This window comes from Chiroxiphia lanceolata, chromosome 3 (assembly GCF_009829145.1).
Source record: "Chiroxiphia lanceolata isolate bChiLan1 chromosome 3, bChiLan1.pri, whole genome shotgun sequence".
NCBI lineage: Eukaryota > Metazoa > Chordata > Aves > Passeriformes > Pipridae > Chiroxiphia > Chiroxiphia lanceolata.
The window spans coordinates 22,675,285-22,694,455 of record NC_045639.1 but is presented as its reverse complement, the minus strand read 5'-3'; the positions used below and the strand labels follow the sequence as shown (position 1 = coordinate 22,694,455).

General features: G+C 38.8%; 1 protein-coding gene and 1 long non-coding RNA gene across 2 annotated transcripts in view; one reads left to right on the top strand and one right to left on the bottom strand.

Moving 5' to 3' along the window:
- Positions 1-2,007: 2,007 nt before the first annotated feature.
- NENF (neudesin neurotrophic factor) lies at positions 2,008-7,822 on the top strand. Its single transcript, XM_032683782.1, has 4 exons — positions 2,008-2,168; positions 3,571-3,631; positions 4,817-4,920; positions 5,562-7,822. Exons 1-4 carry the CDS (start codon positions 2,016-2,018, stop codon positions 5,736-5,738), a joined length of 495 nt encoding a protein of 164 aa, XP_032539673.1. The 5' UTR covers positions 2,008-2,015; the 3' UTR covers positions 5,739-7,822.
- Positions 7,823-9,136: 1,314 nt separating this feature from the next.
- LOC116784805 overlaps positions 9,137-19,171 on the bottom strand; it is a 54,785-nt gene continuing 44,750 nt past the window's right edge. The window contains exon 3 of the long non-coding RNA XR_004356249.1: positions 9,137-9,261. This is a non-coding gene — a long non-coding RNA (uncharacterized LOC116784805). The remainder of the gene's footprint in view (positions 9,262-19,171) is intronic.

Sequence of the window (19,171 nt, the reverse complement as noted above, 5' to 3'; positions counted from 1 at the left end):
TCGACAATAACAGCTTCTCCCTTCAGAAAGAAAACATTCTAGTTCTTGTTAGTTGTTTTTCAGAAGGTTGTCGTTCAAAAACAGGCCCGAAATCACATTTCAGACAGATGCTAACTAGTATTCAGCATTTGCAGCCCTCCCCTGGGGTGACACTAATAAATAATTATTTTAGAATAAAAGGTAAATCTATAATGTGATTGAACCAAACTGACAAATCAGACTTTTGCATCTTTCCCAGCAGCTCTGGGGAAGGCATGTGAGAGATTTGCAGATAGAGTAACCAGGCAAATGCCAGAACTCTTTCTCACACGTAACAGGAGCATTCACAAGCTGTTTGTCCAAAGCCTTAATGAAGGTCTCTTTTCTGCTTGACATTTTGTACCTGTCTTATGGCATGTCAAGTCATCAAATGGACACGATGGGCAGACAGAATGGAAAGCCCATTCGGAAGCCAAGCTACTGTTCAGGCAGTGTAGGCAAACTTCACTGTTTAAGGAGAATCACAGTAACAACCTTGTAAACCTTCACCCTAACAAGACCAATACTCAGCTTGCCACACCAGACAGCAGCCTGTGGCAGTCAGCTCCCAGACAGCCACAGCAACTTGGCTTCCCTATGCCCTGGCTCTGCAGGCTTGGCCCGACTCTTCGTACGGGGATGTGGCCCATTGGTTGTCACCCCCATACTGTGGAGACATGCCCTCAGTCCCCTGTGCTTGTGCTGCTGTTGTCATCCAGAAGAGAACTATGGGAAGTTGCTTTGGATTATCTACTTCAGCTCTGCTTACACCAATATACAGAATTTCCTTTGGCCAAGAGTGTTATCTCAGGTAATGAGGAACAGGTGTCCTCTGAGGCACATATATGGATTTTACACGGGAAGAATTTATAAACAATCCTTAAAATAAACACCAAACCCATTCCTACCTCCTATTTACTGTTCAGATCCTTCTCCAAACTGTTCAGCTTTCACAAAACTTGTGGAGATTGACCAAGCATGGATTTGAATTCCAGCACAGTAGTCAGGAAGCCTGAGTGCTGCAGTATCCAGGCTTTAAATCCTTCAGGTCCTCATTTGCCAGCACTGCAGGGAGGGATGGGATATAGGCATCTGAATTGTAAAACGTTTCTAATTTTCTTAATTCTATATGGAATTATAAGCATCAAGCTACTTATTTTTCTGCCAGCCATTAATGTTTTCCTGATATGTATTTATAGCATGGGGAAAACATGTAATCTGAAAATTTCCTATTTATTCTCTCTGTTTTTAGGCTAAAAATGTCTGGGTTTTTTTAAATCATAAAGATGAAGCCTATCCTATGTGTCCTGAGTTTGTGAATAAACATTCAAAACAGCAAGCAGAGAAACTTCAGAAGGGAAAAAGGATAAAAATTAAGGAATCTTTTTACTACTAGATGTGTTAAAGTGCCAGCTGTGCATCCTGTATGGAAAAGAATCATAAAATCGTGTAGGTTGGAAACGACCTCTAAAATCACGGAGTCCAACCATTAACCCAGCACTGCCAAGTCCATCACTAAACCACGTCCTTAAGTGCTACAGCTACACTTTTAAATACCTCCAGGGATGGTGACACCACCACTGCTCTGGGCAGCCGGTTTCAGTGCTTGACAACCCTTTCCGTGAAGGCACTTTTCCAAACATCCAATCTAAACCTGCGCTGGTGCAACTTGAGACCATTTCCTCTCGTCCTATTGCTCGTTACCAGGGAGAAGAGACTGACTCCCACCTGGCTACAGCCTCCTCCCAGGCAGCTCTGGAGAGCGATAAGGTCCCCCCTGAGCCTCCTTCTCCCCAGGCTAAACACTGCGGGCCCCCTCAGAGCTCCGCACGCCGAGCCCACCGCGACTCTTCCTGGGAGCAGCGCCGCGCACTGCGCGCCTGGTTCTTTAACCCCGGTGCACGTACACATCCCACGTCCTTTCCCGCAGCCGGAGCCGGGGCCGGGAGGCGGGAGGCGGGAGGCGGGAGGCGGGAGGCGGAGCGGGGCTGCGCGGCATGGCGGGCGGCGCGCCGCGGCTGTTCTTGGCCGCGCTGCTGGCAGCGCTGCCGGCCGCCCCCGCCGAGCCGCAGCTGCGCTTCAGGCCGCAGGCCGAGGCCCCCGTGAGGCTCTTCACCGAGCCCGAGCTGGCCAGATACGACGGGCAGCAGGTAGGGCCGGCCGGGAGGGGTGCTGGGCGCCGGGGCCGGGCCGGGCCGCGTTCCCTCCTTTCCTGCCGCTCCGTGCCCTGAAACCGCCTTAAAGCTGGTTCTTTCTCTTGCCGTGCTTTGCTTCTGGTTCCCAGGCAACTATCAGCAAGACAAGAGGGCATGGTCTCAAGTTGTGCCAGGAGAGGTTTAGGTTAGATATTAGAAAGAATTTCTTTACAGAGGGGGTGGTCAGACATTGGAATGGGCTGCCCAGGCAAGTGGTGGATTCTCCGTCCCTGGAGATTTTTAAGAAGAGACTGGATGTGGCACTTAGTGCCATGGTCTGGTAACCGCAGCGGTAGCGGATCAAGGGTTGGACTTGATGATCTCGGAGGTCCCTTCCAACCCAGCTGATTCTATGATTCTGTGCTGCGCTGTTCCCTCGATCCCTCTGGCCCAGGAATTTTGGGGATCACCTGCCTTTTAGGCACCGTGAGAAGTTTGCAGGCGTCCCTCTGTTCGTCTGTCCGGCTGGCAGCTGCCCATTTTGAGGCTGCACGCACACAATTAGATGGCATGTGCCTGTTTTATTGGTTGCCTGCTTGGCAAGGTACTCATGCCAGGGAATTTCAGATTATCGTAAGTTGGAGCCAAAATATTTTTCCCTCTAATTCAGTAAACCATGTATTTAGACACACCTCCCCCCCCTTTTTTTTTTTACAAGATTATGGAAATAACAACGCAATTTCAACTTAAAAGTTTTTAGCTTTCTGTGATGCAGAAACCTCAGCAGAACTTCACATTCAAAACGATGAAGTCCTGTCTTAACACACATCAGCTTCTCTTCTGAAAAAACTTGCTGGCTGACCTTCTCAGGGTCTTCTCCAGATACTTACAAGAAACTAATCAACATCTGACTAAAAATACATCTTATGTGTAAAAGACAAAGCAGAAGCACTGTCTTATTAAGTAAAACAGATGTCAGCAGATTAGATTTGTGTGTTTATGCGTTCATCTGTTGTTTCTTAATCAAATAAAGAATGTTGTTGGCCATACACCCTTTTATTGTGGGCAATATCCATCTGCATTAGGAATAGAAAGATGCAGTGGATGGGCTTCAAGCAGACAAGAGGTGACCTGCAAGAGGAACGTCTTCTATGACTGTGTTGTTTACATTAAAAAGATTTGCTCGTTGCATATTGTTAAAATGTAAAAAAAAAATCAGGGACAGCTTAAAGTACAAGCAAGAAATGTCAAGGGATGGAATGCGTACGCTGGTATATGCACATAACAAGAGAAAACACACAACAGATAATTTAATTCTCTCCTTTATGTCCTGAGTGCTTATGGATTTCATAGCTAAAACTAACTGCCTTTTGCCTACGCTTAAGTGCTGAGGATATATTGATGGCTTTCTTTCCAGGAAGGACAGCCCATCTACCTGGCGGTGAAGGGAGTAGTATTTGATGTTACCTCTGGAAAAGGTTAGTTTGCCTCTCATGAGCTGTCTGCTTTGTTTTCATGTTATTATTCGGTCATTTGTTTTTAAATATTCCCAGTGTATTAGAAGCCTGCAACAAAAAGAACACGTTTTTCCTCATTTAAAAAACTTGGTTTTCCTCCTCTGACAGCTCCCCTCCAAAGGTTTTGTATAGAACTTACACTGGTTTGAGATTACAGCACACATAGACAAGCCAGCACTGTCCAGTTAGCTTGGGCACTGCTGACAGAAATGCTGAAGACACCTGCCCAGACCCCTGAGTCACCAGATGTGGGGTCAGGCCACATGGAAGCTGCTGCTACAGCACTTCATTGTCCTGACCAGATCAAAGCTAACTTGGTTGTACCCGTATGGCACTACACAATATCAACACTGCTGCAGCTCATCTTTTCCTTTTGTGCTGGTATTCATCCATCTGTGCTGTCCAAATGGCCTGGTCAAAACTCTTTTAAGAGTTCACTGTAATTCTAAAAGTAGTGCAGGGGGCCAAGTAATTTTTTTTCTCCTTAAAAATTTTCTTATTTCATGAGGCTTCTTGTCTTGTCATTTACACCTAAACCATCTATGGCTGAATTTGTTGTTTGTGCCTTCCCTAAGAACTACAGATATTTTAATTTGAACTCCTGCTACTTAATCCAGATTTGCTATAAAATGTTTGAAGGGGCCATGAGGGTCTTAGACACTTGTCTCAATGTCATCATAAGAAAACAAACAGCTTGTTGCTTTGTTAATACTAACCTTGTTAGCGCAGCTTGTCTGGTCATACATGCTGGCTGATCTTTAAATCCCAAGTTAGACAAGGCTTGCCATGCAAATTCTGGAGGCTACAAATACAGGAATGTAAAGCACAGCTCCTTAAATAATTGGTAAATTTTAAGACTGCAGTATAGGAATTTGAACAGCTATATAACCCCACCCTCTGTTGTTTTGGTTGGTTGGTTGGTTGGTTGGTTGGCTGGTTTTGTTGTTTGGGGTTTTTTTTAAAGACTAGGATATATTATCAAAAAGTAGCAAATCCAAAGTCAGTTTTGGAAAGGAGGGTTTTAGACTTAAACTGTTGCTTTCAGATCACTGGCAAGTTTAAGAGGCTGGATGAAGAGCAGAGGCTGAACATAGCCTGTACATTGTCAGATCATCTCTGGATTTTATTTTTTTTTAAATCTGACAGAATTTTATGGAAAAGGAGCCCCATACAATGCTTTGGTTGGAAAAGACTCAACAAGAGGAGTTGCAAAGATGTCTCTGGATCCAGCAGATCTTACACATGACATAGTAAGAAAATGGACCATTGGTTTAATTCCATTTTTCAAAGTTAAATTATTTTGAAAGATGATGAATAATAATTTTAAATTACTTGTATTTATTTAAGATGATTCACATGTTTAAAACCAAAAGACATTAATATTCTTTAAATAAATAAAATAGATATGTATTTACTGCTCATGAAAGGTGCTAACAGCCTTCAAGAGGAGAGTTTTTTATCTGTGGAATCAATGCAACTTATGTAAGCGTGTAAAGGGAAAATCACTTGCTGTTTAAAAATGCTCTCAAAGAGAGTAAATCACTTTTTTTGTCAGCTGGTTTAGTGTATCCTGTGTCACTGACGTGGCAGTGGATGCTGACTCTGGTAGTGGGTTTTTACTTAGTTGAGATGTGATTTACATATGGGAGGTTAATGAAGGGAGGTTAGTGGTTTGTTTGACCTGAGTATATTAAAGTTTTGTCAAGGCTGAATTCGAATGAAAAGAATAAAATTACAAATTATACAATTAAATTTGTTCATCATACTCTGCAAAGTAAACCCAAAAGCTGACCCTAAGTTTTATAGTAATCAGTAAAAAAGAAAAAATGCATGTAAATATCTATATTTTTAGTTCTTTGAGACAGGACTTTCATTTCCCTATTTTGTTTAGACAGGACTCACAGAAGAGGAACTGAAATCCCTGGATGATATCTTCAATAATGTTTATAAGGCCAAATATCCAATTGTTGGCTATACTTCTCGACGAATTCTGAATGAGGATGGCAGCCCCAACCTAGACTTTAAACCTGAAGATCAGCCACATTTCAACATTAAAGATGAGTTTTGAGGAACATTTTTGTACCTACAGAATGCCTGAGGAGAGGCACAGTAGAATATTAGATTGATTCTATGTTCTGGAGTTCATTACAACAATTAGCTATCACAAGCCCGTTTTCTGTTCAGAAAATATGTATGTGTATGCAGGCTTAGTTTAGAGGAAACAGACAGATCTGTAGTCATGCACTTGGGCTGTTTGCTGTGAAATATGGGAATTATTTAACAGGCAAATTCTTTCTGCTTGGATTTCTCTGTTTACAAGTGTGTAATGTAAAATTTTATTCCTTAGAAGAGAGAAGGAAGGTTTTAATAATTGAAACATGACCAGTCTTTTTGTAAATCCCAAATTGTTTCTTACTCCTTGGAAAAGTGTGAATGCATTATCTAGACAAGCTAAAGTCAATTCTCTGCGCTTCGTGTCAGGGTAGGTATCACAAGTACAAAGAGGTGCAATAGAGGCTTACATTTTAAAAAGCATTGTGGGGTTTAATATTTGATAGGTTTGAGAATACTGGATAAAAAGCAACTCAGTCTCTTAAAATGCAGTTACTGTAGAGTATTTCTGCAAAGCCTGCAGGTGTAAACCAAGAAAAATAAATCTTATTTCCCCCATGAGAACTACTGTGACATTTTAAATATGACTATAATGTTATTTTTGGATAAATGACACTTTAATTTTTAAAAATAATTATCAAGGATGTCATCTATATTAGATTATGATTATTTCCTTCTAGCTCCCTCCACTCTTTCTCTGACAAAGAAAGGAAATGATAGCCCACTGTTTACCTCATACTCTTACAGCACAAGTTTATTATAGCAGTTTAGTGTCCTGTGGATATTGTTAGCATCTTTATATTGACAATTTCAGCTCTCATTTTTTGTGTCTCTTAGTTTTATTTTGTTCTTACTCTGGCTTCATCGTTGCTGTTCTAATGAAGCGTGCAGTCCCATGTTCCTCTTCCATTTAACCTAATATGAAACTGCAGATCCTGCAGGGTGAAAGCAGACCCCATTTATTGTGTTTCCTTGGCAGTCTTTCAGCAACAAGAGGACCATGAAAGCCTGTGCTATATAAATTGCTGCTAACCACTGATTTCCACTAACTTAAGAAGAATGTGAATTGTCATGAATGTGGATTTATCTGCCACTGTGACAGTTTGAATTGATATGGGAGAAACTAAGCAGCTGCTCTTAATATAGAATATTATTCTATATTAATAATACAGAAATAATAAAAATACAATTATATATTTTCTCTTTCTTTAGCATTTTGGCCTTTTTTTTTTGAAGGGAAAATTTTATTAGGTGATTCTCCACTTTCTAGTTTCCAGGGGACAGCTGCCTGTCAGTTGAATAACTAGAAAAGCTGTTTCTATGCATTGTCCATCCTTTTACAGTGTTGCTGATTTTATTCTAAACTTGTTTTGTAGTTTAGACCACTTCATTTGCAGGAGGGACTCCATGGGCCCCCCTGCTGTTGGATGGTGCTCTGGGTAGAATAAATAAATTGGCATCGCAGAGACTATTGATTCAGATTATTGCTTTTGTATTATTATTTATTATTATTACTGCTGACCTTTTGATTACATACCAACAGCAGTTGGGAGTTTGCTCCTTATAGGAATGTGTATGGGTTTGGTGGTAATGGTGGGTGGTTGGTTGTCAGCATTTCACAAATCATTTTCTCCTTCCCTTCCTTGTGTGCTTTTTTAGCTTCAGTAGTTGTGCTACTATGATTATTGTAAGAGTTTTTGCTTTATCTGGAACTGTCATATCCAGCTGCTTTTCAAAAATGTTGTAGCTGATTGCAGCTCATCACCACTGAGTGCCTTAGTGTTACTGTTCTCTCCCTGCTTTCCCTGTTCTTACTATGAAGGTCACCTTTGCTGATCTCAAAGCAGATAACTCAGCTTCTATTTGTACTACATTTCAGGTTCTTTTCAGTGAAGAAATGCTCCTGTTGCAACAGGAAATGGTGATACAAACCCCCTCTTGTAATGCAGGATCCTTGCGAATCCAACCTGCCCCCACTCATGTTTGTGAGGGAGATGCTTTAGTCCGTCCATTCTGTTATTAAAGACAAGATTATCACAACTGAGTGCACTTTTTGTTTGTATTTCAGTTTGGGAACTGGAGGATTCACATTTAATCACTTCCTAGGCTATTTCACTTGGGGTTCCCACTCAACAGAAGTGTGATGGTAATAAGGCTTTAAGTGGACATACATCCTTAGCACGTTTTTACTGACTGCTTTTTAAAAATGCATTGAGTACTCCAGTATTTCTTTTAGTGTTAAATTAACAGCACTATTTTATGTCTAAGGTTCTTTTACTTGCCAACAGCCTGAAATTTATTTTGCTGTCTGCTATGGCTGTTTTGTTCAGTCAGCTGCATTTCCCTGACCTCTGTATATTCCAGTAAAACAGGTGCCCTCACAATCTATAAATTGCACTCAAAAAAAGCTGTTTAACCTCCTTTGGAAAGTGTAGAATTTCTTTTCAATTTACTTGCTGCTTCCAGATAACATTGCAAATGTTATTATTTTTGCTGTACTGCTTCCAACATGCATCTTTAATGAATTACTGCAAGAATTGCCTGACTTTAGTATTTAATAATAGTTGAGTCTTATCGAGTTAAGAAGTATCAGACGGGTTCGTTCACTTAGAGGATGCATAACCTGAGTCGCTGTTTCCCACACAGCACTCTTTTCAGTAGTCCCTCACTTTGATCCTAACATATTTGACTAATTTTTGTGACAGGATAGATTCTATCATCCCTGCTTTAAGACTTCTCTGTTTAACAACTGGAGCATCAGGACTACAAATATAAGCAACGATAATTCAATGAAGGGGTTATGAAATGCAAATGAAAGTATTATCTTTATTTTTGCAGTTGCAGAGACTGCAATTAAGAGAAATCCCACCAAGAATGTGTGTGTTAGCAGCTGTTAGTCACAGTTATTAGTTATTGCATCCTAATCTAAACAAGACCACCTGCCAGAACACAGGGGCTCTGGATCCTGCAGACTGAGCAGCTGAGATTTTTCCAAGAATTTGGGATTACACATAAAACGAAGTTATTTCTTTCCTAACTCTAATGTGTATATGAACATTAATCTTTTTGTAGTCCTTTACCAAAATATGAGTGTTTCATTGGTTTAAAAAAAATCAGATTTTCTATTGGTTTTCTTATGCAGGAAAGGCCTTGTGTTTCTTTGAAAACTGCAGCCTCAGCTACTGTGTTTGAGGTCTGATGATACTGCTGGCTGTGAATTCATAATAGGAGTCAATGTAGGATCATGTTTCAGACTGCACTTGTCAGACCTGCCAGACTTTCATGTTTCAGTAAAAACTAAAAGAAGATGCTTATCTGTTTAAATATAGCACCTTGGAATGGGAGAAGCCTGAACACAGTTTGTAAATCACCTCCTTTTACTTTTGTTCCAAAACTACCATCAGGCAATATACTCAACAAATGATAATTTGGAAAGGCATTAAATTGCTGCAGTTTTCTCTTGCAAGACTCCCAAGAACCTGTAGAACAAGAAAAAAGAAAAAGGTTTAGCCTACTTTCCCATATGTATTCTGTCTCTTTTATTGATCAATATATTTATCTGATACGAGCTTAATGTAATTTGCATCTGCTCAAGAGAAAATGGAAGAGATGTGAAAAATTTCACAGAGGAAGTCCAATGCTAATTTTTCAGCTGATCTTATTGAACTGAAAGGAAAAAAGTCAAAAAACATCTGACTACATTTGTTAGTGAAAAAACTGCCTTTCAGAAGGATTCAGCTGCACATCAGTAAGATGTGCTAAGTAGCTCTGATTAGTATTTGCATATTATCAGATGAACACTGGATATTCTCAGGGATATCTTGAAATCCCAGAACTGATGTAAGTGATGACAATCGTATGCTTCTATTATCCATCATCCATTTATGCTTTTACCTAATGTTTTTTCTGTCCTTACAGGAAACAATATCCAAACCAAGCAACTTATATGACAAATACACACACCATAAGTAATAATCTGATAAAGTAAAATGATAAAAAAACCATGAACCTATAACCTGAAAGTTATTTACATGGTATACAGAATGGCTGTATACCATCAACCCTTGTCTCTGAATGCTTTAAAACAAACAAAAAAATCCCTAAACTCTTAAATTTGTAGTAACTATTTCACTCAGAGCTCCATCTGCAAATGCCAGTTCAGACAGTTATAATATACAATGTGTCTGCTTTGACAGAACAATCAGTGCCATATCAAAAGGGGGTGTTTTTGAGACTATTCAATCAGAATCTCAAAGAACTAAGTCTATGGTAGGTGGGTGTCACTGCTAGGAGTACACTTGTAGCATAGGCATGATTCTGATCTTGGCATGACCAAAAAAAACCCCTAACTCAGAAAACAGAATAGGTGGGAAATGAGAATATATCTTAGTGTGCCACTGGGACAATTTATACTGGCAAGGTAGATTTGGCAGAGCAGGTCTGATAACAGACAGTGCTTCCTATTTTTGCTTCTGTCAAATGTGGTCAATGATGACAATGTAAACTACTACCCATCTGTTGGTCTTTATGTAACACCTTCTGCTTTAGCTTTTTTTCTTCCTGTTTAGTAGAAGGTGTGAGTCCTAATTTACTTGTTTACAAAACTTACGCTTAGACCTTGGCTTGGGTCATCTGTTGACAAGAAATCCAAACTAAGAGAAACAGAGATTAATGTTCTGTGAAAAATAGACCTTTGTGCACCTGGATAAACTGCAGAGCCACAGGAAGTACTCTGGAATAAACAATTCCTATTACTGTTTCCTCTAAGTTATTTGTAGCTGTTGCCATTAGAAATTCTGTACTGTTAATGAATGTTCAGATTACCATGTTCTGCAGTACTTCTTGACATGATCCTTTATCATTCTGACACGAGATATATCCTTCTGAGAGGTCCAAAGTTTAAAAGAAACAGAGTGCAAGCCATCTTGGAGATAAGCCAGCCAAGAAAAAATCAAAATATGACCTAATTTTCCCTTTACTTCAAGAAACCTCTCTGAAAAAGGAAAAAAAATTAGTGTCCCAGTGTCTATATTTTACCTTCCAGATTTTACCCAAAGTTTGCTCATACTGTGCAAAGGCAGCAGATAAAGCAGAGGCTTGGATCTAACCCTTTCACTGGGAAAATTTTAACCATTTCTTGGCGTATCTCCTGGGGCTTTAAAGATTATGACAACCCTGATAGTGGACTATAAAGAGCCACACACATGAACTGAATCAAAACAGGCCTAAACAGAAATGTCTGAATCTAGAGCTGAAACTTACAGCCTTGCACCCTTCTTTTGTAGACAACAAAATCTTTGGATGAAAAAAATCCCTTAAAGGGTAGCATTTGTTTCAGCCAGTTTGGGCAGAACAGAATTAGAAGACGACTGAAGTGAAAACTTCCTTGTGCCTAGTTCTGTGCGGCTTTGCAGAGATCCTAAAATCATTTGTGTTGCATTTGCAGAGCTTAGTTACCAAGCAATTAAATGCTTGGGGGATAACTTTATAGATTAAACTGATAACTGGTTCAAAATAGCTGTGGCAGATCAAGAGTATCCTAGGACGTTACTCGTCTCGTTGGAGGCTGTGGCTACATAGCCTTTGATTTTACATTGCAGTGCTGTTTTGCTCATGATCACAGATAAAGTCCAAGTACACTCAGACTTCTTAATTACATTTAATCCTTTATTAATTTTTATGTTTGAGCAAAGCTCCTAGAAACTTTGTTAATAAGAATAAATATTGCAAAAATGTATTTGCCAAAAAATATTTGCAAAAAAGCAAAGTGTTCATTCTGAACTGCCAAACTGTGCAGCAGATCTAAGTGTATTTGTGGCAAGGGTGTTAATCAAAGGGATTACATGTTTAAATTAAGATTACATTAGGTAACATCTCTGTCCTACACTATGCTTGGAAGTGCCTCAAGGATTTTACTGATTTTTTCCTCATTTATTGTTTAACCATGCTCTGTACTTTAAAATAGTTCTGCAATACTTTCTAAGAACAGGACAGGAGGCCTTTCAAGGCATTTGTGAAGTATTTTTTTGTTACAGAGAGACATACATGTTCACTTGAGATACACAACAGAGGGATCTAACAATTTAGACAAAGGCAACAATCTTACAGTCTTTTAGAACTTGTTGTATTCCATGTATTTCTTAAAGTGAACAGGTCACAAATAGCCCCCCGACACAATAAAAATGGTAGACAGAAATGAGTTTGTAGTGATATCTGAAAAGTTCTCAGCATTAATGCGCAGAAGACAAACTACCAGTTTTAGTAAACTTGAAAGGATTTTAAGAACACATGCTTACCAGGGATGTTTGACGTGGGCTGAGCCTCTGTGATTCTACACATTAAATATTACATATTGTCCCTAAATTCCTTCCCATTTCCCTGACTGGTCTCCTTTGAGTGTACCATGTCTTGCAGCTGGAAGGAAACAGGCTGCTGAAAGGTTTGTATGTTAAGCAGTAGCATATCAGTGGAATATAACAATCTGAGGCAGAGGGAAGGAAGGTGAGTGAAACTCTACTTACAAGAAGGAGCAGGAGATTATAAATAACTTAAGGAGAGTACAGTTTCAGAAGAGGTGAAACTTGCTGATGCACTCAGAGATAAGGTTGAACTTGAGAACAGGAAAGTGTGACATCCTCCTTGGATACAGTTCTGGGGAAATCAGCATGAATTAAACAGTTTGTGATTGCTGGCTCCTTGCTTGACATCCTCAGTCTCATTTTCCAAAAATACCGATGCCTTTGGCTTTGATACCTTGCAGGTGCCTGGATTCATGGAAAGTCATACTGCTGCTATTCAGTCCACAACTTACCAATTTTTCTCATTTTGTCTTTAAATGATCCCCATTCCAATTTAAGAAAGAAGGCTGGAGTTTTGCCAATGAAGAAGTGACCAGGGACACAGAAATGAAGGTGCAATCCTCAGCTTCACTACAGCTTTGCAATCCTTAATGACAGGTTTCCTGGCTGTTAAATAAGCTGGCATTTACCTTGAATTCCCTTTGTTTTTTATCATTATTGGGACTTTCAGCCACTTGAAGAAGGTAATGTTGGTTGGACATTTGGGCTGGTGGGAACCCAAGATGGCTATAGTATCAAGACTGCTACTTTATGAAGTTCTAACTTCACTTTCCTCACTCCACAGGGGTATCACTTTGTGACGGGGGTATCTTTCAGCCGAAGTGAGTAGGGTTTTACCCATTTGATCCATGTTTATCATTGCTTGGAATTTGTCTACGTGTCCATTGTTTGTTTGTTCAAATGCTGGCAGAAGCCATGATGACCCCAAGAGTATTTCAGGCTTGGCCACTTAAAGACATTGTGTAGAAGAGTTTTAATGATACATTCAAAATGTGTAAAATGAAAGTGCAGATGGAAGCTAGAGGTAAACTTTTCATCCACAAGACTCAGCTAGTTTATGATAAAATAGATATTTCAAATAAGTAAGCAATGAGCCTCTGATCCCAAATCACCTGTTTGTAGCCTTTGAAGACTGAGAGGTATTAACCTGAACTTCCCCAAGTACCTAAAGGAGCTTTTCAGCTTGAAAAAAAGTAAGATATTATCTGAATAATTACGCTAGCTGCATCTGCTTCACAAAGTAATATGTATATATGGGAAACTTTTAACACATAGGAAAATAGTTACAAACTATTATTCTAAAATACTGTAGCTCATTTTATTGTAAGACCTGTCAGAGGGTGTGTGTGTAAATTCCTCACAGTACTGTAAAAACACAAATATAAGTTAGTCTAAGCCTTTTAAATGTATCTGGTGTACGTTACCCCCAAAAAAACCCCCTTGCATTCCAATAGGGTGTTTGATTTAACAACAACAGAAATAAATCAGGGGTTATCCTGATACTAGCTGAAAAATTATCTCATTGAACGTGTTTTCTTCACAGCTGGGAATCTGCTGGCCACTTGTATTTCTAATTGCACACACTGTTCGTAGTCATGTGGTATCACTGGGATATCTGCATCAATTATTTACAGAGATACTTTTAAAATTCTATTTTAAATAGATATATTCTGTTTTCAATGGAACTGAACTGAAAGCAAAGACAGCTAGCACCACGTGCCTAGAGAAGCCTCCATGAGCTACTGGAAAGCACTTCTTGATTTATAGGCAGGTTTTGGAAAGCCAAATGAGTTGTTTATATAAAAGAATGTTTATATAAAAGCATTACTCTCCATAACTTCCTCTAACTGGACTGTCCTTTCATTTATATATTTTTCCATCAACTCATTTAGACTGATTAATTGTACCTAAAAATAGTTTAGATTTATTTTATCTTTTTATACTCAACACCACAAAATGGATCAAGCCTACATGCAGTTATCTAAGAAAACCTGCTCTGTTATTTCAGGTCATTCCTTTTGGAGTCTGAAAATCACTGAGCCCCAGATTTACATAACCACGAAAGTCAAGGAAGGTAGGGGCAAGAATCTGACTCCCAACTTACAGTGTAACAAAGATTACTCTTTAGGCTGTAGAGAATGTCTCACTTTTAGATATCCTTTTAGAAACAGAGCATGACTGCAGTGCTGCTAATGGAATCATCCCAGATCTACGTTGGTGTTACTTCAAATAAATCCAAGCTTCCTGAATTTAAACTTTTTTGCATGTGCTGGAGCAATTTTTGCATGTAGCAGGAGATAGATTTACACCACTGGAGCCAAAGGAAGAACTCAGTGAATAGCAAGTTCTAATGCTGTCTGGGACAAATCACAAAACAGAAACAAACCCAAACGTAGTTCATTATTCTGTGCCCTGCGATGTGGTCTTTTCAGAGAAAAAACAAAACAAACAAAAAAACCCAAAGCAAAACAAAAAGAGGATTAGAGTAACTTCAGAGGAAAAAGTGGGACTATACCTGCACACCAGACAGACTGAACTTTAACAGTAAGGCTTAGACACATTTGTTCACACGTTTTCAGCCTGCACAAAACTCAAAAATGTTGTGAAACACTTAATACAAGGGAGAACAGCATAGATATAATTTACCTGTTATTTACCTACTTCAGAAAACAGATTTCTGCCTCAAGCTATAAATCATTAAGGCCTCTAACTTTCAAACAGTGCATCACAAATTGGCTTTCCGGTTTATAAAAATCATCCCAATGTGCCTCAGCACTGTTTTCTTTCAAGAAAGCCTACAGAGAGCCAGCTGCCTGAGCTGGTTGTGTTGCTATGTAAGATTCGTGCATAAGTGTCTCTCTGGGAGTTTTGTTTTGGTTCTGTCATTTAATATTCATGACAATCACCATTAACCTGCCAGCTAAGCTGTCTTAGCATCCTGCCTCCAGACAAAGTCAAAAGTTTATTCCTAGCCCACACAGCTCCTGGAAGCCTACATTTCCACATTACAGGCTATTTTGGCTTGCAATCCTTATGTTTAAACTAACAGGATGAATAAAAAAAACCCCAGAACAACTTGTAAGGAAAAGATAAAGCAAGAACGTGAGGGTGTTCAGTACTCCTAGTTAGGGACAGCATGGTTAAGCAATTAATCTGATCATTCCAGCCCATACACCCAGGCTTTGGGAAAGCTGACAATTCAAATGCGTCCATTAATAATAAAATGTGATGGGGAAAAAGGGGAGGGGGAAAATCCTTGCTTTTAAGCTGTATGGAGTAAACTGCCACCTTAAAATTACTCATACCCCACTGCATATCTGTCAAAATAATATACAAATATTTCAGTAGTAAATAATTTCAATGTCACTAAGAGGAAATATATTCATGCTAAAAGCGGATTCTGTAATTACACTGTTATTTGAATGCATATATTTTTTCATCAAGAATGTCAGAATAATCAAATGATGATTAACACTCTAGACAATTCAACTACACAAAACGTGGAGAAGTCCAAAGGATGCTAAGTTTCATCTTCCCCAGTCAGACAGAAAAAAATATACAGTAGGCCCCCATCCTGCCAATGTGGAACAAACTGAAAAGACCCCCCCATCAAGAGAGAGGTAGTAGAAACTCTGATGTTGTCAGTCACAGCAGAGTAAGAGAAGACCAGAGGCAGCCTAACTACGTCGTTGGTTCCTGCCTCATTATTTCAGACTGGTGAAGTGGGGAAAGAAGAAACACATGTTTTAGAGTGAACTGTTGGGAATGAAGTATTATTTTATATTGTACATAGTGACTAGAAGAAATATACATTAAATTATATTTCTCCCTTTAAGTTCCTGTGATGTTTTTTGTTCAACTGCAGTTGAATGGATGGAAGGAGGGAGAGGCTTACTTGTTGCCTTAAGGAATAAAAATGTTTTTCCTTATTGTACACTACACCCCACAATGGAGCATCAGGGACGGATTTGTCAAAAAACAGCAACTGAGGGAATTAAGAGCTCACTCTTAAGACTACAACATCTCATCATCTTTGCTAAGGAGGCACACATTTTCCAGAGGGAAGCAGTCTCCCTGGGGATGTTATTAGTAACAATGTACTTCTAGAATTACCTTTCGAAAATAAAGATTTTTATAAAAGCTCCTAAGTAAAACTTAACAGACTTCTGAAACATGACAGTGGATAAATAACTTTATGAATGTTTCTTCCCCACCGACAAAGAATTTAGGTGATTTAAGGAATGTGAAATACAAATATCTAACATGATAAACAGCTGTCTACACATAAAATGAAATTACCAAAACCTGGAACAGTAAGGAAGAGTAGAGCAAGGGCCTCTTAGTTTGTATCTAAAGGGCATCCTAAACGGGGATGCAATACTGTGAACTAAATCACAGTTCACCTGCCCTTCCTGGGTGGAACCAGCTCAGTCCTGATGGGACGAGCCCCAGCAGCTTTTACCAAACTCTTCCTGTGCTATAAACCAGCACTGCTCAGTCCTGTTTTAGCCTCCTGCTGCCTTCTGTAAAATCAACTCTACTCCACTTAGACTAATTTAAGACTCTAGCAGGAGAAAGTCCACCAGTACTCAAAGCCTGTTAAGAAATCCTCCCAATTTTCTAGCATGTCTTTTCATATTGCCCATGTCCTTTCATAAGCACGATTCTGTGAGCTGGCTAATAATGACAAGGTTTTCCTGCACTTCTGAGGGGAGGAAAGAGCTCTTGTTCTAAGTATGACCATTATGAGGCATATAAATATTATCATGTTTATGCAGAAAATAATTATTTTATATTTTTAGTAAAAGCTGTTTATCAATATTGTTAGGTGCCTTAATACTATTAAAACTAAAATCAAGGAGGGGGGGGAATCAGCAAAAATAAAGGATAAGCAGGTCCTACTGCATACCAAATAGCAACTCAATATAAGAAAAAAAATATTTTTTTCTCAGATTTCTTTCTGGAAGCCACTTTTTGGAAGGTTTTCTCTTCTTCAAATCCAGCCATAACTATGGCTTTATGACAACGTAGCATAACTTGCATTTTCAAAAAAACAGTGTGTTCCCATTAGACTGTTTCTGATCTCCCTATAGCCACAAGCTACACTTAATATTGTTTATTTTCTGTAATTTGTGAGATCATGTTTTACCCTCAAGTACATTTCATGTAAATATTACTCTACCCACTGTTGATTTAAAACAGCTAAAGGAAGTAGGAACAGGACAGCAAAGTATGCAGTAATAGGCAACAGGCCTGCAGAGAAAGTTTAAAGAAAATTTCAGTTCAGAGAGTAGCTCTTTCTGTAAAAGTAGAAATCACCTACAGGCAATTTTCCTTGATTTTAGGAGCCTATTAACTTTGATATTTATAAAACTCTTAAGCTGTTCCTTTGGAAACAAGCAAATGCTCCTTCAGGTGGTTATGAAGCATGGGTATTTTTCTCTAGAAAGCTCCTTTAGAAGTAAGAAAAAAAAAAGAAATGAAGAAATTTAGTTCTTGTAAATATACCATCAAGGCAGCTAAAAGAGCAATCAAAGTTTGCTTCACATTTCAGTCCACATTTTCCAGGAACTCCCCACTAGAAAACTTTATTAAATTCAATAGTAAATTTAATTTAGAAAGAGTGCTGTTTCCACTGTATTTTTCTTCCTCAAATGCTTTCCTAGATTGATGCTTTCATAGCAGGTTTTTCTTTTGTTTGCTTTGTTTCTATGCAACTTGAAATCATAAACCAATTTTCAACCAGTGTACATCAGAGAAATACAGAGCTCCAACTGACCCAGGCTGATTTTCACTATTTTAGAATCCAGTCCTTTTTCCTTTCCCTGGACCACAATAACCTCCTACACTATCAGCTTTAATGTTTTCTGTGGTGCTCAAAAGCCTATATATTTTATGTTATTTAGATTAAGCACCAAAAAAGGACCTCTCTAATTATTAACATCATTATAGATCAACTTTTCTTCCAGAATTCTAAAATTAAATGGGTGTTTGCTTTTGGCTAAAAACACACTGGAATTTCAGAACTCTGCTGCTGCATTGCACATGTATATTATTATCCCTTTCACTTCATGTCTCCTTTTGAAGAATTTTAAGGCATCCACACTACTGAAAGTTTTGACAAATGTTGTTGCAAGATACGCTATAGGATAAGTAATGATGAACTCTGAAGCAATTGCTAAATCTAGCTAAAAGCTATAGAAACAAACTATATGTTTTGATGAGATTTATTCTTGATTTTGCTGGGGGAAAACTCCAAAATCCCCCCAAAAATTCAAATTAAACCTTGTTTTCTAATTGCATGCTAATTTACATAATGAAATAACTCTTCAGGGGTTTCACTGCCAGTCTAAGATAACAACCATGCAATCTGGCTCTTGCACTAAGTAACCACTTCTGATTATTGTTTTTATACATAATCAGGATTAGGCAAAGATCTTTCTCAATACTAACCTAGAAAAGCAAACACCCAGAAGGAGTAAAGGCCTTTAAATATTCAGTATAGCAAAATGCAGATTTGTCTGCCCTAGAACATGGCAATGAGCACCTCCTCTGTTTAAGGTTTAGTTTAGACTGTTAAACAACACTTCTGATATTCTTTAAATTTCACTGTCTGAGATAAGAAAGACCAAAACTTCTTGAAAAACCAAATGCCATTTAGGTCCTCTAAAAGGAAGTGGAGCTCAAAAGAACCGACAAAAGCACATTTCAAAATACAGTAATAGGTTGGTTCCTAAACCCACCCTTTACAAAGAAGTGGGGGGCATATTTTCCCTGCCTGTTTTCCTGGACAACCTCAGAGAAAACTGACAGGAAACAGAGTGGAATGAAACTGGTTTGTAGTCCTAGAGAAGAAAATGGTTTTGAAATATAGCAGCGGCAAACAGAGGATGCAGACAAATACATATTTACCTCCCAAGTACCAGCCACAAGACAGGTAAATTAAAAAAAACAAAAAAATCTGAGCCATGTGGATGCAAACACAAAAGTATGTGCATATAGTTTTAGCAAAATGGTGTGGCCCAGTCAG

Coding starts and splice junctions, on each gene's coding strand:
- NENF (XM_032683782.1), top strand. CDS start 2,016: ATGGCGGGCGGCGCGCCGCGGCTGTTCTTGGCCGCGCTGCTGGCAGCG. Junction 3,632..4,816: donor TGATGTTACCTCTGGAAAAG/GTTAGTTTGCCT, acceptor TAAATCTGACAG/AATTTTATGGAAAAGGAGCC. Junction 4,921..5,561: donor CAGATCTTACACATGACATA/GTAAGAAAATGG, acceptor TATTTTGTTTAG/ACAGGACTCACAGAAGAGGA.